General features: G+C 21.7%; 5 protein-coding genes across 5 annotated transcripts; 2 read left to right on the forward strand and 3 right to left on the reverse strand.

The window, feature by feature from the left end:
• Positions 1–734: 734 nt before the first annotated feature.
• Positions 735–1,508, reverse strand: SRAE_2000281000 (Hypothetical protein; the record flags this gene model as incomplete). Its single annotated transcript, XM_024653924.1, has 2 exons — positions 735–859; positions 902–1,508. The coding sequence occupies 2 exons, from the start codon at positions 1,506–1,508 to the stop codon at positions 735–737; spliced, it is 732 nt and encodes a 243-aa protein (XP_024507352.1).
• Positions 1,509–4,089: 2,581 nt separating this feature from the next.
• SRAE_2000281100 (GNAT domain and High mobility group box domain and Ribonuclease H-like domain and Acyl-CoA N-acyltransferase domain-containing protein) lies at positions 4,090–10,233 on the forward strand (the record flags this gene model as incomplete). Its single annotated transcript, XM_024653925.1, has 8 exons — positions 4,090–4,208; positions 4,469–4,652; positions 4,762–4,848; positions 5,193–5,778; positions 6,025–6,140; positions 6,202–6,732; positions 7,491–8,096; positions 8,137–10,233. 8 exons carry the CDS (start codon positions 4,090–4,092, stop codon positions 10,231–10,233), a joined length of 4,326 nt encoding a protein of 1,441 aa, XP_024507353.1.
• A 339-nt stretch (positions 10,234–10,572) lies between these two features.
• Positions 10,573–12,645, reverse strand: SRAE_2000281200 (Zinc finger, C2H2 domain-containing protein; the record flags this gene model as incomplete). Its single annotated transcript, XM_024653926.1, has 1 exon — positions 10,573–12,645. The coding sequence occupies one exon, from the start codon at positions 12,643–12,645 to the stop codon at positions 10,573–10,575; it is 2,073 nt and encodes a 690-aa protein (XP_024507354.1).
• Positions 12,646–18,727: 6,082 nt separating this feature from the next.
• SRAE_2000281300 (Transmembrane protein 134) lies at positions 18,728–22,736 on the forward strand (the record flags this gene model as incomplete). The annotated part of the gene is made up of 7 exons (XM_024653927.1): positions 18,728–18,766; positions 18,820–19,159; positions 19,213–19,358; positions 21,302–21,310; positions 21,356–21,455; positions 21,686–22,255; positions 22,312–22,736. 7 exons carry the CDS (start codon positions 18,728–18,730, stop codon positions 22,734–22,736), a joined length of 1,629 nt encoding a protein of 542 aa, XP_024507355.1.
• A 164-nt stretch (positions 22,737–22,900) lies between these two features.
• Positions 22,901–24,899, reverse strand: SRAE_2000281400 (Astacin-like metalloendopeptidase; the record flags this gene model as incomplete). The annotated part of the gene is made up of 3 exons (XM_024653928.1): positions 22,901–23,784; positions 23,834–24,578; positions 24,633–24,899. 3 exons carry the CDS (start codon positions 24,897–24,899, stop codon positions 22,901–22,903), a joined length of 1,896 nt encoding a protein of 631 aa, XP_024507356.1.
• Positions 24,900–25,116: the final 217 nt, after the last annotated feature.

Here is a 25,116-nt window from a genome sequence, read left to right on the forward strand (position 1 = left end):
GGAAGTTATATCTTCCCAATATTATCTTAAAAAGAATATATATATATATATTTTTTAAATACAATTAAAAAAATTTCTAAATAAAAATTCTAAATTCAAAGTAACAATATCATAAAGTTTGTATGTAATGACGTAGATAACATTTTCCATTATTTAGTTAATAAAAAATGACAAATTTATAATATTTAAAAATTAAAAATATAATTAAATTTTTTATTTAAAGTTAATTAAATTATTTAAATTTTTTTTTTTAAATATTTTAAATATAACTTAGTTCTTTTTTTTTCTAATCACTTTTTATAAAATAATTTTTATTCTATTTTTGTAAAATAAAAATATTTTAACAGATAGGTTAATAAAATGGTTAAATAAAATTTAATATAAAAACTTTAGCATAAGTTTTTAGGAAATGAAGATAAATAAAGTATATATTGTCAAAATTTTATTATAAACATAACTATGGGAAATTTTATCTTTCCAAATAAAATAAAATAACAAATATTAAAACAAATATAAATAAAGTTTTACTAAACAAAAATTGATTTAAAAAATATCAAGAAATAAACATCAAACAACACTAATATATTTTAAAAAAAGAAATAGTTATGTTAGTAAATCATTAGATTATATCTATGTGATAAATTAATGTTATTATAAAATAACTTCCCGTATGTAATAAAAATTTAATATTTAGTGTGCCGCAAACATGTAAAATAATACAATAAAATTATCTTTTAATTATAAATAACCCAATCTGAATATAAATTTCCTGAACGTTCTGGTGTCAAAGTTTTAGATGAATCATCTTTACTTTCTTGAATTGAAGTATATATATTTGAACTTTCACCGGGAACTTCATCTAAAAAATAAATTATTAAAATTATTAATAAATAAAACATGCATTTATTTTGTCCATCATCATTGTCTGGAAATGTTTTTTTTAAACTTTTATCAGACCCATCAATAAGATCTTGAAAACTATAAATAGGATTATTTATTTCAACATTTGTTCCTTCCTCTCCCCCATCTTGACTTTTTGTATCATGATAAACAACTGTAGGTAAAGCAGGATCTTTTTCTTTTCTATATTTTTTTCTATAGTACATTACTAAAAATACAAGTAATGAAACAGCTCCAATTAATGCCAAAAGACCATAACCAAAATATTTTTTAAATAATGATTTTTGGACAAGTAATGGATCAAGAGCACAACCAACTACATTATTACATATCATATTATTTTGACATTCTCCACAATCCAAAGAACAATTTTTTCCATATTTTCCATAATCACATATTGAACAGGTATTATTTGAATTTTGATAAAATCCATCACAACAATGAGAAATATTTTTTTTTACCAAAACTTCTTTCATTGGATACCTTACAACACCATCTACAACTATCTTCTCTGGCTTACGTACCAAAACTTCTTTTTCAAAAATACACACATTTAAACCTATTGGTTCTACATCATCTATATCAGTATAAGCAAGGGGTATTATCATAAATATAAATAGAATAAATATCATCCAACATGAATATAAAAATTTTTTCATTGTCTTTAACAATTTAAAATATATACAATTTTAGTGTTAAATAAAAATATATTAAGTATACGGCAAAAAAAAAATTGATTTATTTTTATTAAAAGAAAAATAACAAAATAAAATTGAAAATTTTTGTTTCTGAAAACTAAAAATATAACTATAAATTGATTATATAAAAAGTGCTTTAAAATTAAACAAATTTATACTATAATATAAATAAAATAATTACAAATTGTTTAACAAATCTTATAAATTTTATATAACTATTTAATGATATTAATAAATAAATATAATATAAATTTAGTTATAAATAATTATGTTACGCAAAAAAATTAGTAGACACATATATAAGTAAAAGTACTAAAACGAAATAAAATTTAATTTTGTAGTTTATTTTGATGACTAAGTAACTCAAAAATAAATGGTAAAAAAATATTTTTTTCTATATTTTCCTTTAGAATTTAAATTGATTAATTTATATTATCAAAACAATTATGTGATTTTTTTTAAATATTACTTAGTCATAGGCGTATCAAGAGGAAAAGCAAACAAATTATTTTTTTTATATCCGATTTTATGAAAATAACCTTTTCAAAATTTAATAATAGTCAATGACATAATTTAAAAATCAATGAATAAGGTGACACTATTATACTTTTTTAAAATAAGATAAATAGTGATTCCGAAAGTGTAATCAATACAAATACTTCAAAACAAATTAATTTACCTAATCAACTAATATTTTTCTTCCATAATAATAGATTATTGCACCATAAAACATACTTATAAAAGATAAAATCAATGTTTTTTACATTTATCACCATTAATATACTTATAATGATACAATCATTTTTTTTTACAACTATTATATTTTTAATAATATTGTTTATATAGTATAAATTCAATGGAAAAAAAATACTTTCCTTTTCCAAATAGTTATGATAAGTTTTAATGTATTAAAATATGTAAATTTTATTCATGGAATTAAGTATAATACTAGTAATCAATTGTAAGCAGATAATAGATAACAAATATAAATATATATATATATATATATATATATACTAAATACGTAAACTATAGTTCTTCATTACAAGTATAAAATAATACAATTTGAAAATTTGTTATAAATACATAAAAAGTTTAGTGCCAAGCTTTAACTATTTCCAACAATAATGTTCGTTATGTCCATAGTTAATACGATCCATAATTATTTCCATAATTTTTGTAATTATTTAAAACTTTAGTGTTGCTTAAATTAAATTTAACCAGTTAGTTTAAAAAAGTGAATAAGTTTTTAAATTTTATATATTTTATAACATGGTTTTAACTTAATGTAATATCTAAATTTTTCTTCTAAAAATTTATAACTATATAAATATGGTTTTAAGGCTTACCTTACTCTTTTTTAGCATAGTTAAATCATTGATCATATAAAAACAAATTTATAAATTGTCCTTTTTATTATATCTATTCTCTCCAAATGAATATAATGAAATAAATTTTAGAATGTCTATAAATTCTACTCTATTTACCAGTGTCTTTAATTCATCTTTATTATTTTTAAATTTTTATTCTTTTCTAAAAATATATCACAAAAATATTTTTTTTTCTCCAATAATATTACAAAAATCATATGGTCTATATCACGATGTAAATATTAAGCTAAATGAATTGTATTTTATGAATTCAAAATGTTATATTGAAAATGTAATATCACATTCATGGGTCAATATTTGAATATATCTAAGAAATTTCTATTAAATTCCATAAAAAAAGAAACACAAATCATTGTTTTCTCTTTTGTCATAAATATTTAAAAAGTTAAAATTCACTTTATATTTTAAAATATTTAAAAAAATGTTGACTTCCATTTTATTTTTTTGAATATATTATTTTTCAACTTTTAAAGTATTAAAAGTCTCAACATTAGTAATAATTTTATTGAAAAGACAACATTAAAATATTTTTACCAACAACATCTTAAATAAAGTACTAATTCATTGGTAAAATTATAGTACTTCCTAAAATTTATTTTAAGAAATTTTCTATTGATTCTTTTCTTTGAAAATATATGCTATTATGGATGCACAAAAAAATTAGATTTGTAATAATTTTTATGTTATAAATTTAAGATTATAATATTTTATAATTCTAAAGAATTATTCATATTTCCTCTTTTTCCCCACAACAATATTAAAAAAATTTATTAATTATTAAATCAATGAAAACTTTTAAAAAAAAAATCAAACAAACTTTCAATTAATAATTCATATTTTAATAATATTTAAAATTTAAATAAACAATAAAAAGAAAATATTAATAAAACAAAGGATAAGAAATATGATCAAGAGGTTAAATTTTTCAATCTTATTAGAGGAAAAACATTGGAACATCGTTCCTTAGATTGTTTGATATTAGTATAAACTTTTGTATTGTTTGTATTAATTTAAATTAAGCATTAGTTTTATCAATATAAATATTACCTAATTTTATTAGTAAATCAACTATACCCTTATATTTATATAAATATTCTAAGATGACGGCAGTTGGTGATATCACTACTCATGATAGTGGACTATCCTCTCCAACTATAAATTCTCCAGTAATATCAGGGTCAGAGACTCCTTTATATGATCAATGTGAGAATTCTAATATGTAAGTCTATTTCTTATCTCTTAAATATTTTACAATCATAAAAATATATCATTACTTTCAAAATAGAAATTTTATTTAAATCATATTTTTTTAAATACTTTAAATTTTTTAGATGAAAAATTTATTATCTTTTTTATTATTTTAATAAATATATTTAAATACTATTTTATAAATGTATATAATAATATTTGTGTATTATATTTAAAAATAAATATATATTATTTTTATATCACAAGCTATATAAATATTTATTTTTATAGGAGTTTTAGTGAGGCAAATGAAAGTCTAGAAGAACAATTCGAAAAATGTCTTGTTGAATTTTGTGGTCCTAATAATGAATTTGTCAAAAAACCAATGAATCCTTATATGTTTTTTTCAAGAGCTGAAAGAAAAAATATTTCTAAATCACATCCTGAACTTAAAGTTAATGAAGTTAGTAGAGAGGTATGTTAAATTTTTAATTCTATAAAAGTATATATTATCCCTTTATATAAAAATAAAGGAAAATAAAAATTTTTTTTATTTATTACTAAACTTAAAAAATAATTTTTAGATGGGTGAAAGGTGGAAAAAATTAACAGAAAAGGAAAAGCAACCATATGTACAGATGGCTAAAAGACAATTAGAAGAACATAAAAAGGTATGTTAATTATTTAATTATATGTGTGTTTCTGTATCTCCTAATATATACATTTATTGATATGATAAATTTAGTCATGTTTAAAGGACCTATATATGTTGAACTTTAACAGCTATTACTTTTGTGGTATAACTTTGATATCTCATCTATGAATATTTTAACGCATATAAAGTTAGTATTTTATAAACAATTCACTTTAAATATACAACTTTCACTTTTACTATTATAATGTATTTGCTGAAGTGCTTTCATTTGTAAAATATAATTTTTTTTTATTATAAAAATAGTATTTTTACATAAAAATTTATCATAAATTACATATTTATAATACTATTTTATTTCAGTTCTTTAAAGAAAATCCTGATAGGCAGTATCTTCCTGCTAAAAAGAAACCTGTAACAGCTAGTAAAACACTTGTTAATACAACTAGTATAACAACAACCACTACAAATAATTTGACAAATACTCCACGTTCACAGGATTCTGCATTATTATCTGCTATTCAAAGACCTTCAACTGTATTAAGTAACAAAAACATTTTATCTTCTACTCCAATGTCTGCAACAACACAAAGAGTCAATGGTACTTTATCATCTTATCAAACTTCCAATCAACCAAGTAATGTAGTCTATTATCTTCCAACTAAATCTGTTCATTCCTCTCGACCTGAGAGCTACCAAATTTCACAAACTAATGGTGTTTCTAATCAATATTATACTACACAAACTCAAAATACTCATCCCCTTCGCATAGGAGGAGGTGGTCCTCAAAATACGACCTCAAATTATGGATCTCCAGTATATACTGGAATACGCCAACCAGCAGCTCAAAAAACTGCTCCTGAGTTACTTGATCTTTATTACACTAGTTTAACTGCTCCTTTATTTCCACATTATTTAGAACATCCAACAAATCCTCTTGGTTTAGTTGGTAATGGTCCATATGGTTATCTAGAAGAATATTTAAAAGTTATCTCCAACACGTCGAATCTTTAATTATGATTTATATATTCCAATTTTAATTTTTTTTTAAATGTCATTATATTTATCACATTGGGTATAATAAGTTTAGCACCTCTTTTTTAATATTCATTTATTGTTTTATTATCAATTAAAAACCACTTTTTTTTTCTTATTATTATGCACTTTTGAATCAATTCTTATTGTATTCTTATAGAAATGTACAAATTAGTACCTTTAGCTACGTGTCCTCATTTAGCTAAAGAAGTGACTTCTTTATTAAATTCAGAATGGCCTAGATCTGAGGCAGTACGACAACGAAGTATTGATAAGGTAAATTTATGGTATAATTGTATATTTTTTTAAATGATCATTTAAAATTATTTACATATAGTCATGTAATATGGAACCACCAATGTCTCTAGTATTATTTAAAATTGAAGCAAATGATTATCATGAAGTTATTGGGTATGCTAAATTATGTACCATACCAATGGATGATGAATCTGCATGTTGGGTAGAAAGTGTTATTATTAAACCAACATTACGTGGTAAAAAATTAGGAATATTATTAATGAAAGAAGTAGAAAAAATTGCTATTCAATTTAACTATGATATCATGTATTTAAGTACTCATGACAAAAAAAAATTCTATGAAAAATGTGGTTTTGAGGAGTGTCCTCCAGTAAAGAATGTTGGTGCTAATTCAGAGTTATTTAAAAAATTCAACCTTGATACTTCATTTATCGCAAAAAAGGAAGAAACTTCCGTCCTTCAAAATAATAGTACAAAAATTTCATTTCAGGAGAAGAATTGCGCTATTGTTGGAAATAATATACCAGTGCCTCCATCATTGCCTCCTTTATCATTGTTGACGTCATCACAAACACCATTATCTTCTACTGATAATGAAGCAACAAAAAAAGTACAAAAAATCTTTATGAAAAAAATTCTTAGATCGTTGTAAAAAAAAATTTTTTTTTTTTCACTTCTGTTATTTTGTTGAAATAAAAATTCTTTTTTGTAACAGATGAATTATAGAACACTTATACTGGCGTTTTTTTATCCTTTTAGTGAGAATGAACAATTCTAGCGCCTAAAAACAACTATAATATCAACATAGACATATACTAGATAGGGTTGTCAGTTGACTTAACGTTGTTCTGACTCTTGTTTCTAACCGTGACGCATTAAAATGTGCACTCTTTTCAATATATAAAATTACTGGGTTCTTGTTCAATGTTAACTTGACTAAAGGTGCAGAGACACACAGAATTTCTTCCCTTCACAAGCCATTTGTTATGAATTAGGGCTGATTGCCTAGTTTTTTATTCTTCCATACTCCCTTTCTTTTCAACACTAGCGCATTACTCCATTTTTTAATTCAACAATCTAACAATAAGCTAACGCGCAGAATTCTAACTTACATCAATCTATTAAAACAACTTTGAGTATGTTATTCCAAATTTTATTTTGACTGTCTTACGCTATACTTATTCTGCGTTTACTTTTATTTCATAACTAGTCAATACTTTTCACTGGAACCCTAAACTTAATTTTCTTCTTAATTTTTATTATATGGTATATTTTAAAATTTGACAAAAAAACACTACCATAGAATTTAATTCCCACACTGTCATCATTTTTGGATGTATTTATTCCATTAATATTCCTTAATTTTAGAATATTATCGTTATGAAAAGTGATTCTTTAGGGTTAACAAGAATTATTAATGATACACATAGAATATGTAATTATTGTGGTATTGAATATAAACTATCTACTAGCAGTTATACAATATTTAAACATTGTGCTAAACATGCACCTTTTCATTCAATTTTAATCCGTCATTTAGGACCTAATTCTTTTCAGAATTATTTATCTATGGTACCTCCAGATTATGTTGATCCACCACCAATTGATCCACTTTTTAGTACAAAATTCAGTAAGAAGAATGGATTTGTAAATTCTGATGGTAAAAAAGAACCGTCTCCTGGATTATTAGATTCTAAAAGTTTATGCGATATTTTAAAATTTGGGGACGGAAAACAAAGTGAACGGGAGGTTACCCCTACTTTAACTAATTTGTCAGATCTATTTAATACATTGGATGAAGTTTCGAAGGCAAATAAAATAGATAATAAAGGCGGTAGTTTGAAAATGGGTGATTTACAAGCCAATGATAAGAATAAAGAAGATAGTGATTTTGTTGCTGATGATCCACTACACGATCCAATGATTGAGGAAATTATGTTAAACGCTGAACAACTTCCAAGTGGATTTAGAAAAGTAGGTAGATTAAAACGCATTATAATTTTTTGTTTTTTAGAGATTAAAAACGGATAATTTGAAATTAACAAAATTAGTTTCTGTGAAGCATAGAATTTGTCTAGCTTGTAATAGAAGATTTATGAGTTCTTGTGGAGTGACTTCTTTATACAAACATTGTGCAAAACATCCGGAATTTAGAGAAATATTAAGAAAAAATTTAACACCATCTGCTTTAGAAAATGCTTTGAGAGGAGCTAAGCTTTTACCAAATAATACAAATACATCCAATAATTCAAAGAAAAATGTTTCGATACAAAATGGTGGAAATTCACCAAACAACTCTTTTGGCAACCTTAGTGTTGATAATCTATTTAGTAGTTTATTTACATCAACTTCGAATAATGTAAATCAAGACATGGAATCAATTAAAAATAATGACAGTAGTTTCTTTGATCTATTAAGGAGTAATTTATCATCAACTCAACAAATTGATGATAATGACGTTGTTCCGAGACCATGCAAAAGACCAAGATCCACTGAGGGATATAGAGCCTCTAGCCCTGAAACCATGTTACAAGAAGATCCACCGAAAGAAAAAACTCCTGAGAATGATGAGCTAAACAGTATTTGTATTCAATTTCTAGAGACAGGAAATGTTCCTTTTGAGTGCTTTGATTCATCTAATTTTCAAAATCTTCTTAAACACGGTAGAGATTCTCAAGATATTCCACACATTAACAGTGATTTACTTTATAAGGTGAAAAATCAAGAGTTTATCAAAGAAATATCAAATAAAATTAATTGGTCTGAAAATTCTAGCAAAGTTTCTTTGTCAGTGGATGAAATAATCTTAAATTCACAAGAAACTGTCGCTCCAGTAGTAGTTCATTACATGGACAACGAATATAAAACTAATTCAATTACAGTTGGATTTGTCGTAGTTAAAGATAACGGTAATAGAAAGGCAATTGATATTATATCTCAGGATATTGAAAAAATACTTAAAAAATATAATGTTGAAAAAGGTGATATCGTTGGTATCTTGTCAGATAAGTCACCAACATCTTTACAACTTATTGAAAATTGGAATTTACCCGGAATTACTTGTCTCAAAAAAGAGATTGAAGATATCATTGATTTTAATAATGAATCTACATCAAAAATATTAAAAAACTTATTTATTAAAGCTGTTACATTATTTTCTATTTATAATGCTATTTTTCCTACTTTTCTTGTTACAGGAAATTTTTTTAAACTTCCAGAAGAAAGAGTCTTTACATTTTCTTCACATTGGACATATACATGTTATATATTTTTGAAATCTATGGATAAAATTGACGATATTAATGAATTTGCTTCTAGATATTGTCACTCATTACTACTAACATCAGAGGAAATTGTTTCTCTTAAACTTATTAACAATATTATAAAGATATTTGCAAATACTTGTACCAGATATTTTAGTGAAGGAAGAGGATTATATTATTACATACCAATAGTTCAAGATTTGTATGATGATATTAATAAATTAGATTTAAATGATTCTTCTTCTTTAATAAAAATTGATTGGTCATTTGAAACAATAAAAAATGTTTTAGAATCTCCATCATGTACATATTTATGGTTTGGGGTACCTGATGAAAATATGAATACAGGAATTACAGAAGAAAACTGTAAAACAATAGTCAAAGATTTTTACGACTTGATTAAGAATAAGTTATCTGTACTAAAAGAAAAAGTTTATAAGGATGATATTTTATTAAAAGCTTTATATTTGAATTCAATTGAAGTTTTTAGAATTAAATATGGTAAAGAAATATTTTGGAATGATCTTGGAAATTCATTGGATCCAGAAACTGAGACAGTCCCTGAAAATCCAAGTCGAGTTTCATTTGGTCAATCTTCTAAAACAAAAGGTCAAAAATATAATATTTTTGTTACAGAAAATGAATCATATACTGTGGAAGAATTTTGGAAACTTCATAAATTTTCTTTTAAGAAACTTCATGAATATGTAAAGATAATTTTTTGCATTCCATCCTATGGATTACCTCTAGGAAAATACAAAGATATTTTGATTGGTAATGGTAATAAATATTTGAATGAAAATTATAGTACAATATTAGCTTACAAAATATCACGTATCTCTAATTAATTTTTTTCTATTACAATTATCATTTTTTTTTTATTTTTATTTTGTTGTGTATCAATTAATAATTACTAATTTGTAGAATAAAATCAACCAACAAAATTTTTAGTAATTAAAATTTATTGTAATAAAAGTAATGACATTACAATTTGTTTAAAAATCTAAGTTAGTTATAATTAGGCTTTTTTTTATATCAAATGAGATCCATGCTATTTATAATATTCCAATACATAATAACAACTATTACGTTTTCAGAGAGATAGTGCTAGTAAAATAATAATTTTAAAATAGTGGAAAAAAAACAAAGAAAGTTATTTTAGTTTGTGTTTGGTAGATTGGTAATGCTTATAGATTATCAAAATCAATGTTATCATAATCCGAGATGTTGATAAAATCTAAGCTGCAAAACCGAAAGACTTTTGATCTTTCCTCCACGGTAATATAGTTATTAATGGCCAAACTATTACCATGAGTTAGGAAACATTGATGAAGATAATATCTATCATCTCTTTCAAAAATATAATTTAAATAAAATTGTATTAACGCTTTACACATATTTTCATGAGGAAGTATTGGTGTACCAATATTATTTTCATAAACAAATTTATCCCATAATAAACAATATACTTTTTCTATTGAACTACATTTACTTTGAATTATACTACGTTCCAATCTAACAGAATGAAATTCTTCACTCGGCAGTTCTATATAATAATTTCCTTCTAAAATATTTTTATCAGTATAATAATTTGGTGTTGCAAATGGATAATCAACACAAGGATTAGTCACAACTATCTCATCCCAATCATATTCAGGAAAAGGAATTTGATGATTTCTGGTGGCAAAATCTGGTGCTATTCTAGGAAAAGGTAATGCTAACAATGCATCATCAGATGGTTCATTTTCTGAATATTCTTTAATAAAATTTGTATGATCATACTTTAATTTAGAATAATAATATTTATTTAATACATATTGTCTCATTGTTTTTCCTCCCACAAAAATAATTGTACTACTAGGTATAATTCTTCTTGGAATTTTTTTAAATCTTCTATTGTTATTTATTTTTTTTTTATAAAAATAATTATTTTTAACATCAATATAATTGAGAATACGGTCTTGAGGAAAACCTTTGAAAGACACATTAATGATTATCTGAAAATTAGTGATAATAGCATCAAAATTAAATGGTAAATAATGAGTATTTAAATGTATAACTAAATTGTTAATATTGTCAAAATTTGAATTACAACCAATACATTTCATAGTTCTAAAAACTCTTTCAGCTGTTGTATTTGATTTCCATTCTAAACGATATTCAATTTGTGTTGTTGTATGAATATTTTCTTGTATTTCATATGTTCCAATTAATTTTTTTTGCTCTTCTATTGTTTTTTCTAATAATTTATTAACTTCTTCAACTTCAAATTCTAACATTAAATAAGGCAGTGTCTCTCTAATAGCTATTTTTTTAATTTTTTTAATTAAATTAAATAAGTCTTTTGCTGACATGTGCATTATTGATGAAATGTTAAAATCAAACTGTTGTAAATGTGATGGTGATAATAATTGTATACCCTTACCACATAATTTGTTATGGTATTCATAATCACCATTCTTATTTAAATAATATTCACCTATCTGGATAATACCAATATAATCTCTAGAATCAATTTCTAAATCCATAGATTCAGGTGTTGGTGGTGGGGATTGAGAAATTTTAACATTTTCATTATATTTTCTTTTTCTAGAATTTTTCATTTTATCTTCAAAATTAATTTCAATACTTTCATTTTTAGGTGATGGTATATAAAGTGATGTTCTACCATTTCTTCCATTAGTATGATACGTAATTTGTGTAGATCTTCCTGAAATAATAAAAAAACATTTTGTAAAATTTTTTTGTTTAAATGGGATTTGATAATGTGTATATCCATTGAAAAAACCTTCACCATTCATTATGACAGTTAATTTTGCTAAACTTTCAAATTGTATAGTTGTATAATTATCATCAGTCCATGCAATATATGCATCACATAACATTTTTTCATTTTTTTTAAAATCTTTACTTTTACCAAAAGGTATTGCTATATTAAACATTATTTCTGTAAATTTATCATCATGACATCTTCCCTCAGCTTTTTGTAAAAAAATTTTTGTTCTATTATATTTTCTATAATCTTTTAAAATTCCTTTTGCTGCTAAATCACAAAGAAACTTTCGATATGGTAAGTTTCGAAAACTAAATGATAAATGAGTTCGAGGAATAAATGGTAAATTGGAACGTAATGAATTAGATGTGATTTTTTCCCAATATATATCTTGTGTTTTTTGGAAACTGAGCTCTTTTTTTATATTTATACCCATTTTTGAAGTTTCAGATTCCTTGACTAAATTTCGGTTTTTTCCTTCGCCCATTTATTCTTTTTATTCCTACAAGTAAAACACAACAATACATAAGTTTTTCTAAATAATTTATTTTATAATTTAAAAAATATATATATATTATCTAATATATATATATAAATGAAAGAGAGGAATAATAATAATTTAAAAATATTAGTATTTGGAACATGAAAGCATGTATAAATGGTAAAATAAAAATTTTTATCTAATATAAAGAAAATGTGTTAAATTTTTTTTTCTAGTTGCAGCTGTCAAGAGAAATAAATAATATATATATATATATATATATATATACAGTTGTTAATAAATTATGTGTATAAGGCACTTATTTTTTTTTTTTTTTTCAATTTTATAGAGTATTTGAATATGAAACACTTATTAAATAGCTATACAACAAAAGTAGTATTATCTCATTTTGTTAAATAAAAATTAAATATTCTAAAAATTGATATGAATTTTGTTAGATATAATATTAAAAATATGATTAAAAAAGATTGATATAATTGATATGAATATATACTAGGCCATTGATCTAATAAGTTACATTTTTATTAGTACATAAAAATAAATATATATAAATAAAAGTATAGAATAAAAAAAAATGGAAAAAATCTCTGTTAACTTAAAAATATTAAGTGAAATGAGAGGAAAAATCATAAAAAAAAAAATCAAAAAATTATATTATTTGTAGACGCTTAATACTCAAAGAATAATCTATTGAGAATCAATAGGTACTATAGGACGTAGTTTAACTGCGTGTATAGACAATTTTTTAATATATAGAGAATATACCGCACAAATTATTTTATGAATATTCAACTTATTTGTAATATAAATACCAATCACTTCTAGAGGAAGGTTAATTAAATTAACTTTCAAATACAAACTTTTTTTTTAAAAAAAAATATTTTAATAGTACTGGCCTGTGCCAAGACTTCCATAATACAATTTATAAATGGAGGATAAAAAAACTTTTTGCGTGTACAATGGAGCAACGCGTATCTAACAACTTTCCCTATACATAAATTTTATAGGTCATCTACATAGAATGGCATATTAAATATGCCATACCTTGAAGACAATTTTATGATATAGTATAATTTTCATATATAAGATATATATTAATGTTTTTCAAATTAATAGGTTTTTTTTTTATCGATTATAAAGTTAAAAGAAAAAAATAAATAAAAAGTTATATAATAACCTTTCAACTATCTTAAAATAAAATATTTTATATAATATACTGTAATTTAGAATATCATAATAGTATTATATTAATTAATATTATTCTAATAACGTAAAAAAAAATTTTAAATTAATTGGAAAAATACAATGCATTATATATAATAAAAATGTTGCAAAAGTCATTTGTTTAAATGATTTTTCATCATCTCAAATACAGTATATCTTTCCACACTAATTACTTTTTATTAAACAATTTACATCACTATTATATACAACCACCTATTGGCATATATTTTAGATCAGTAAATATATATATATATATATATATATATAATATGACCATTAATAGAATTTATAATTTTTCTTCCTCTCTCTCTAAATATATAAAGTGGGTAGAAGAGAAGAAAAAAAGAACAAAAATCAAATATATATTCAATCTAATAATTTGTTATTTAATGCTTGTTATTAATAATTAGAATATCCATGTATAGTTAAAAAAAAGTTTTTTTATAAAACTACTTTTACAACAAATAAATGTTTAAAAACAATTTTTATAAAATATAAAATGTTAACTTTATAATAAACTCTATTTTTAAATTAAAAATAAAGAATAAATTTAAAGTAATGATATTTTTAATGGTATACTATTTTTCTACTTTAAAATATCTTTATCTTTTGATAAATGGAATGCCTATTAATCATTAATGAGTACTGTGTTATAAAAAAAAATTTTTCTTTGTTTTTTTTTATAAAATTAAAAGAAAATTTTTATTTTAATAAAAGAATAAAATAAAAAATGTGTTTTATTTATTATTTCATTTTTTTTTTAAAATATAATAAATTATTAACAAAGTTCTTTAAATGGAAATTCAATTTTATTCAATATACTTTATTAAAAGTATAAAAATAAGCATTATCTATTAAAATCATATTATCAATAATATTAAAATTTTTAAACCATATTTACAAAAAAAAAAGATTTTTTTTTTGTTAAAATGATAATAAAAACTTTTACTTAAAATATCAAAATAACATTATATTTTAGATGTTTATAGTGATTCATGAAAAATTATGATACTTCATGAAACACCATATTTAAACATTTTAAATATAAATTTTAATTAAAGTATTATGTTAACTTATTGGCATCTATTATATAATAGATAATATTTCATATTTCTCTTTTTTTTTCTATTTATAAAAGTTAAAATTATATAAAAATTAACCTTATTGTATTTAAAGAAAAAAAAATCTGCCTTTTTTTTGTATGATAATTAATAATAATTAACCATTTTTAGTTAACTGACTTCATTTTTTTTTTGTTTAACACTTTATATTTTTTTAAATTAGCGAGAAACAAAAGCGTGGGCTTATATTTACTATCTTTGTATATATTATACATATATGAATTGATGAATGAAATATAAGAAAACTGAAAGAAAAACCTTTTATGTAAGATAAGTTTTATACAATTGGAGAAATTAAACCTATTGATATAAATTGTATTGAAGATAATATAAGATTTTACTTCAATATTTTATTATTATAATTTAACTAATAGCTTTATTAAATAATAATATTGTATATTCTTAAATAGTGTATATATATGCCTTTTTAATTTATTATAAAAGACTGTTTTATATATATATATATAATAATAATAATAATATCCATTCTTTTATTTATTTATTTATTTATTTAATAATAATATTGATATATTTACAAGTTTATTGCAAATAAACAAGCACCAAACATTATCAGGTATTTTGACTACTAAAAATTTTAAATTAATCAAAAGAACTAGAATTTAAATACACAATAGTATATTATATTATTTTTTCCTTGAAAATATATAACAACATTAAAATAAATACATCCTATTAATCAAATTATAATAATGTTTCCAAATATTTATTACTTACTAAACTCAATTGTTTGTATAAATAATTTTTCCCTTTTAACTAAATTTTAATACAATTATAAATTTTAGATAAAAATGACATCATATCTTATAAAATTATTATATATCTTCTTTATTTAAAATATTTATTTATTAACATATGTCTTTGATTTTATACAATGATATATTTTACATTAAACAAAAATATTTATCTTAACAATTTACCATTATTCTATAATATATATATATATTTTTAATTAAAATAAATAAATTTTTTATTTATTATAAATCATATATTTGATTGTTATTATAAATTCATTATTAAAAAATAATTTTTATTTATAATAAGATAAAAAAAAATTTTTTCTTATTGATTATAAAAAGTTCTATCTATTAATACTTTTATATATATTAGTAAAATTTATTATTTCCTACCACCTATTTAAACTATAATAAACTTAGTATATCTTTTATTTTCAAAAAATCATAGAACAATATAAAAAGAATGGTGGTACTTTTTTATTAAACAAATAAAATTCTATTATTAAAAGTATAAACAAATTTAAATAAAATTGTAATATATTTTATCTTTAATATTATTTTTTTTTAACATCTATATTAATATATCATTTATAATTAAGTTTTTTTTTGTTAAAATTAAACATTAAGATTAATTTTATAAGATTATTTCAATTTGTTTTACAAATTTTTATTTTGATAGTTAGATAACTTTTATCAAATCTACTTTTTTTTTAGGTGTAATAAAATTTAAGTAATATTGTTCCTGGTTGATGGTAAATATTAAAATGACTAAAGTTTTTATTTATTTTATTACATATTTTTTGAAGTTTGCCCTCTAATATAAATAATTTATTTAAAAAGAGTTTGCCTCAAATTAAGGTATAATTTACACTTTTATTTTAAATTTCCTCCTACTCCCCTTTTAATAATCTTTTATAACAGAAACTTTTTAACTTTTTTAAACAAACATAATAAAACAATCTTAAATTTTACAATATATATATTTTTTTCATTAATATTGTTAGATCTTCATAAAATATCAACCAAAAACTTTGGTTCTTCTATTTATTTTATTATTATTAAAGAAACTCATGACCTTCTATTTTTATATATATTTTATTTCTACAATATTTTTAACTAAATCATAATATAATGTAACAATTGTTTACATATTTTTTAAATAAAATTATCTTCCTCCAATCATGTATATTTTTATTTTTATACCTTAATTGCCTTATTAAATGTTATTCTTACTATATATATTTTTATTTTAACAAAAATAAAATAATAAAACTAATTGATTTTACATATAAAGAAAACCCCTATCTAAAACATTTATATTATAGATTTTTTTTTTATTAAAAAGAGAATTTTACAATCTTACATTTACATAGTGTTATTTCCTTTCTTTTTCTTCTTCAGATACCCGATACCCGATACTCTTACCTAATACAATATAAACAGTTTTTTTTTTTTTTTAACTAAAAAAGTTTTTTACAAAAATTAATTTAAATAAGGAAAAAATATATATCTATTTTTATAATATTATATATAGTATAATTAAAAATAATATTTAGAAAGTTTATATAAATAGAGGAAAAAGAAAAGAAATACAGCTAAAAAAAATATGTTTAATTATAATCTTTTCTATTTTTATTCCAAAATTGATCATCTAAAAAAAAAAAAATTCATATATTTCTATTTAACCATATCTTTATATCAGTCTCTCTTTCTATTATATACAATAATTAACAACTATATGAAGTGTTAGCCGATTGGTGATTTAAACAGAAGGTTAGTATTATATTGAGTGATGAAATAACTCTCTCTCCTGTATATATCTATCTATCTATTTTATTCATTCATTTCATTCATTCATTCATTCAATTCATCAACACAAACAACCATCAACTGTCCTTTCACAATTTTACTAATATGCTATGTCAATTGTTGTTGTAGTTATTATATATATAATATATATATGCCATAAATATATAATATTATAATTATTTAATATTATATATTTTATTATTAAAATCTTATTATTTATCTATTTTAATTATTTTAATCTTTATAAATATATATATATATATATTTGATTTTTGTACTATTATATCAAAATATTTCAATTACCTTTTGTTTTTTTTTTTTTTACTTCTATTATATTTTTTTTTTATTAATCATTTGATTTATCCATACAAACTTAAAATAATTATATTCATTATTTGATTATAATAATAGAATGACTCACCATTTATACTTATAAAAATATGAACTTTTTCCAACATATTTCTTTTACATATTTTAAAGTATAATAATAGTGTTTCATACTTTCTTATTCCTAAATAAATAATCATATATCTAAATTTTGAAAGTAAATATTAAAAATAGAAATTTTATTTTGAAACATCTACTATCATTTAACTTTTAAATACATCAAATTAAATGTTACACCATTTATAAAAAAATTTTTTATATCATAAAACTACAATGTCATAGACATAATTAAAATATATATATATATACATATTATAATATACATCTTTCTTTATAATAAATAATTATTTACTTTTTGTTAACATAATTTAACTTATTTTTTAATATTTTGAATGATACACATATGTACTTTTTGTTGGAACGTCATAGAAATTTATATTTTATATTTGATAATTTATTTTATTTGTTTTTACAGAAAAGTTTAGTATCAACATTATTTTTTTTTTCTTTCTTCTATTCCTCCTGACAATTGATAATATTTTAATTAACAAGAAATATATAGTATTTTGATTATAATAAAAAAAAGTTATTGAAAGTAAAGAATTACTAAGAAGAAATATATTATCTTTTTATATTCACTTTTTTTTAACTTAAAAGAGAGGTATACTTTATTGTTTTACTAGATCTTTAAACGAAAAAAAAAACAATTATCCATTGAACTAAAATTATTATTGTTTTTTTTTTAAAACTTTTTATATGAATTACCATTTGATGATGGGACATTCGAGAAATTTGTCTCAAGGACAACATGTATGTTTTTTTTTTTAATTTTTTAATTGTTTAATTATATATATATATTTTAGTTAATTGGTACTGAACACCATGAAGAGGAGGAAGAAATTTTAAATGATACATTAAATATAACCAATTTACATACAGAATCATCTAGAGTATACTGTCCAGATAATCACCTACCATCATCACCTCATATACATAATTATACTACCTTATCTGATTGTGGATCATATTATCAACCGACAAATGGAGTATCTCCAAAGACAGCTCAAACATTTTGTTGTTGTTGTAGGGATCCTTACCTAAAAACAAACATTAAAGTTGTTGTTCTTTCTATTGTTCTTACAATTGTCGGGTTAATTATTGGTGTTTTTGGTTTTATTGCAATTTTTTGTCTATCACATATAGGTAATTTTAATTAAAATTTTTATATCAAATATTTTATTATTTTTTTTTTATAGATCTTCAAGCATGGTTATTTGTTATTGTTGGAATTTTATTTTTTATTCCTGGTTGTTATCATTGTGTCTACATTCTTTGTGTGTTGTCAGGTCGACCTGGATATAAGTTTGAAAATTTACCAACATTCAAAAGACCTTTACCATTAGTATAAAAAGAAAAGATTAATTAAAGTTTGGAGATTAATAATTAAATAGAAAATTATACTAAATCAAGGAAACAAATCATAATTATTTTTTTTTTTCAATTTGCCATTAACTAAATACTTGGACATTTCAACAAATTTAAGTATCTTTTTTAAGATTAATATCAAACAATTTTACTCAGCAAGAAAAGGGATGAAAATATCTTGCCTTCATTTTATTTTTAATTATTTATTATCAAAATATTAAAATTATTTTTCACTTAAGAAGAATGTTTATAATTTATTAGCAAAAAAAAAGTGGGATATCTTTTAGATTTGGTGTCCCCTAAAATAATTTTTTTAAATAAAATTTTTTTTCAAATTTTCTTAGTTTTTCTAATATAAAAAATTATGGGAAATCAGAAAAAAATAGGAAAAAAGGAAAAAAAATTTGGTAAATTATGATTTTATCACCCCCCTTCATTTTCCGTTTTTTTTTTTTGCATTTTCAAACATTACATGATAAATTGTAAAAAATATTATAAATTAATGAAAAAAAGGTAATTGATATTTGATTTTTTTAATAAAATATAAATAAAAAGTAATTAATAATTGAATTTTAATAAATAATTTTATAAAAAATAAAAAAAAAAGGTAATTAACATTTGATTTATACTATTTACTTTCATAATATAGTTGAATAATTTCTAGCTTATCATCAATTATTTTAATCTCTTTTATATTCTATTTCATTTTATTTTAATCATTATTTCTTATTACATGAATAATTTTTTTAAATTTCTTTCAAAATTATTATTTTATTTTGAAATTTTGAAAATATTTTTTTTTTAAATTACAAAAAGAGATTGGAAAGAAATCTCATCCTTCAAAAAGTAATAAAAAAATGAATGTTGAGGAAAGTTATGACAAATAGAAAATGGAGGGATAAAACCATAAAGTATCAAAAATTTAAAAAAAAAGAAAAATTTTAAAAAATGATACAATTAATTGTAAATTATTATATACATTTATCATAAAAAAATTAAATATTTTAGAAAACAATTATTACTAACTTCTTGATATCCTTTTCATGTCAATATTTCTTTTATCAATTATGTAAAAAATCATTATTTTATATTGTTTTGATATTTATTAAATTAGATTTATATAAAGTATATTTAATTTTTACTAAATATTTCACATATTAATTATTTCTTTTTTTATATTATTGAGTTACTATTTGATTATTGAGACAAATTTTTAACAATATATTATAACAGTTATCAATAATTAATACAAGTATGGTATGTTGTAACTAAAGTTATTACATATATTTATTAAAGATTTTAACAATTCATTTCTTTTTGTATAATATTTACTCAAAAATAAAGTAATATTATTTTATATTATTACACAATTCATCAAATGGTTTCTTTTTATTAGTAAAGACCTATTAAATTTATCGATAAAAAAAAGTACAAAAAAAGTATATACATGAGTATCTTAATATTGGTTTTTTGATAAGTCAATAAGAAGGTTCATTATTTTTTAAATATTAATGTAATGAATCTATTAAACATAACAATTTTATAATGTATTTTGTACCCGTAAAAATCTTCACATAGTTTTTTTTTTCACACTCTTCTTAACATAATATTCTTTGATCTTTTAAGTAGAAATGGATTATATATCATGGGATTAATTTATCATCGTAATAGTATATAAAGAGTTATATAAGTTCATTATTTCATTTAAAATTATCTATTTCATTTAATTTGAAATTTTTTTTGTAATAGATTTACATTTTATCTTTATCGTTACATTTATAATTAATTTTTTTTTTTAATTAATAATTTTATTTTATAATTTTAGTTTTAAAAATGGCACCAACTCCATAATTTCCAAGTTCTAGTGGAGATGTAGATGTAGAAAATTTTGACAGTATGTTACCTTTTGAATTATTATAGTATTTTAATGTAAGTTTACTACGAATGTTTTTTAGTATATACATCTATTTTTAGATTTCTGAAGATAATACTGAATATGCTCTTATCGAAGGTATCGGACATTCTGGAGTTTGTACAAATGTTGTTACTAATGCTTTTGAAATATCTAGAAATAGTGCTAAAACATGGATTTATTAATTTGATGTTGGAATTATAATTTCAATTAAAAAGAAAATGATAAAGTAAAAAGATATGAACTTAATAAAACACAATTTGATGGTATTAAAATGAAAGAGTAAGTTTTGAGAAATATAATATTATGATTATTATTTTATAGTTATTATTTTCAAACATTAAAAATAATGATGGTCAAACTTTTTCCAATGATCTAATACATCTTGTAAGATCAACTTCAAATTTCAGAATATTCTATAATATCTCACTTTCATCGCATATTTTTTACAACTGATGATAAACTTAAAAGAATAGTTGAATCAAAAAAAGGATTATGGAATGTTGTTGTTCCTGATGAATATATTCCTTTTGTTCAAAGTCTTTCATCTAAATCACTTGAAGATCTTCAAAAAGTTGAGTTGGAATTCAAGTTTACCAATGAATTTGATGCTTCTGATTGTTTATTTAAAGACTCTGTTAATGATAAACAAGGAATGCAATTTTTTAATTTATTAGTTGATATCAAAAAAAATTTAAATTATGAGGAATGGGCTAATTATAACAATGGTAAAAGCTATCTTATCAGTCCAGAAAAATATGAATTTAAAGAATGTGATATTCCGCCACTTCCTGATGCAAAATATCTTGGAATGGGAAGTTTTAGTAGTGTTAGACAAGCTGGTAATATAAAAAATGATAGTGCTGGTCTTATTTATGTTGTTGATTCTATAAAAACTGCATTCCATGTACCACAATTATTGATTGAAAAATTTGATGAAATGATAACAAGACCTGGAACAGGTTCAAGAATTAAAAAAATGAAATTTTATGGAACTGTTTATGAAAAAATTTTAAAGGATTAGTTTGTCATTGTATTCATTTAAGTAGAAAAGAAATAATTATTCATGATATTGATGATTATGGAGCTGATACTAAACAAATTATTATTAATAATGAAAAAATGACAATTCAAGAATATTATTTAAAAAAATATAATATTACATTGAAATTTTTATCACATCCTCTTATAATACAAAAAATTAAACAAAATGAAGATGGTAAAAAGACAAAGAGTTTAAATTATTATCCAATGAAACTTTTAGAAGTTGCAGATTATCAAAAAGTTAAACAAAAATCTCAAACACCAGATCAAATAAGATGTTTAATAAAAGCATGTTCTACAAATCTTTCTACTAGATGTTTTGACATACAACAGATGATACCAAATTTAAAATTCAAACAAAAAAGTGTAAATAATTTTTTAAAGTTTGTAAATAAATAATATACTAATAATACTAATACACAATGTCTTCTTTGTAAATAATGTAAATAAAACAATTTTTGAATATATTATTATAATTTTGTTTTACATAATAAAATTAAAAGTTTAAAACGTTTTTTAAATATTAATTTTTTTTTGTTGTTGTTTATAACTGTTAAAGTATATTAATTATCATAACTTCCTAGAATTGCCTTATCACTAACACATTTATTTCCATTTTTAAAGAAAGGAGGACAACAAACGACCTGTTCATTACAATCTTTTAATTTTTCCTGAATCTGTTGACAATTACTATTTTTTGTACAAAATTTTTTAAGCATCTCCCATTTTGGGCATTGAGGATCTTCTGGGCATGTGTCTGTATTACAACTAGAAAATTCCTGACTTCTTCCATGGCACTCAGAACTTTTACATATTCTGGTACGTGAACGTATACCACATGCTCCACAACTTCTACTACATTCACTCCAATCTCCCCAATCACTCCAAATATTAAATCCACTGACAGTTGTTGGTTTAATAGTTGTAATTTGTTGAACAATATTACTAATATTTTTTGATTTTTTCATTGTATATTTATAACTTATTCTAAAACCAATATCACTACCAATTTGAGATCTAAAAATAATAGCTATTTGATTACCCTCTGAAATAAAACTATTTTTAGGTTTTTCATTACAACAAAATCTTGCTCCGGTATTCCTTTGATCTTCTTGTAATTTTATTTCAACATAATCCATACAGGTACTTGTACATAGAAATGCAAAATCATCCACAAACATAATTTCAATTCTTTTACCACGTGGTGCTGAGATAATCCAACTACACATTTGATCCTCAATATAACCACCATCTTCATAATTTGGACTTTGTATATATTTCCAGTATGATGTTGATACTAAAATACCACCACACTCAGCATTAATTGATTTTTCATTTTGATCACATAATTTAGAACCATAACCATGAGGACATATACAAGTATTACAAGTTGATGGATGAGTATATCCACCATTTTTACATTTTAATTCATTTCCATTACACCTATCTGATCTTGAAGAGAAGTTATAATAAATGATTATTAAAATATTAATTACCTTTACAATAAGCTTTATTAATAATTTCTAAATCATAAAATGACAATTTTTCTCTTTGTCCAATTGTCATTTGATAAAGAGGATTTTTAGTTATAAGTGTTCTTGTAACACCATCTATAGAAAAAGCAGTAGGTCCATAATGCATAACACTACCTAAATCATATGGTATACCAAGTGTATCAATATCCTCATCTGTCCTAACCTCAAAATCAGCCAAATATGATGGTAAAATATAATCTTTGGCAAAATCAATATAATTAACGGCATCTGGTCTTGATTGTTGATGCCAAAGACCTAAAGCATGTCCAATTTCATGTTCAATCACACCAATTCTTTCACAACCATCACCAATTGATATTCCTTGTCTACCACCAAATTTACCTATCATTGAATAACATCCCTGTCCTTTAAAAAATTCAATATAATCATCATCTTCAGGTTGTTGAATATTTTTAAATGTTATACATGAATTATCCTCCCAATATTGGATTCCTTCAATAATCTGTGATATAGTAAAAAATGTCAATGATTCATGAAATCGATATTTTATTGGCATTTCTTTCCATATTGCATCTTTATCATTAGTTAAACTTCTAACTTTTCTATTATTTAAATTATCTAATAATTGTTTAGCCTGCCTTGTTGATAAAAAAATATCACCTTCAAAAAGAAATTTTGACAATTCCGGTTTAGTTTTTGGTTGGGCAGCTGAAATGACAATAGATTTTTTATTGTCACTTATAGCCTTTAAAAAAAAAGAATTATAAAATAAAAATATAAGATAAAAAAAAAAAATTACATCTTTACTAAAAATTCGATTACCATAAATTTTTTTATGCATCAAAACATGAATTTTTTCTAAAATTTCAGACATCTGACTAATATTACTACTATCAGTACTAAAATGTTCCTTTAATTCTTTAAGAATATCAGAGGTTCTTGAATATGAAATTGTAACCTCACCAGTACTATCATTATCCTTCTCCACAATTCCTTTTATAAATCCAAAAATAAAAAATAACAAAATAATAAAAGTTTTCCCTTCAAAAATAATGAAAGAGAACATAATTTATGATATAAATTAAACATAAAAATATCCTTCTTTAACATTAATTGATCAAAAGTTATTATATATATCCATATATAAAACTAATTTAATTATAGTTTTTCTCCATGATTTTTAATTAATCACCTAAGGTAATTTAATAAAATATCTTTTCTTTTAATTTGTTAAACAATATTATCTTATTATATTGAATATATCTTTTTAATATAAAAAAAGA

The sequence above is a fragment of the Strongyloides ratti genome (genome assembly GCF_001040885.1).
Source record: "Strongyloides ratti genome assembly S_ratti_ED321, chromosome : 2".
Lineage (NCBI taxonomy): Eukaryota > Metazoa > Nematoda > Chromadorea > Rhabditida > Strongyloididae > Strongyloides > Strongyloides ratti.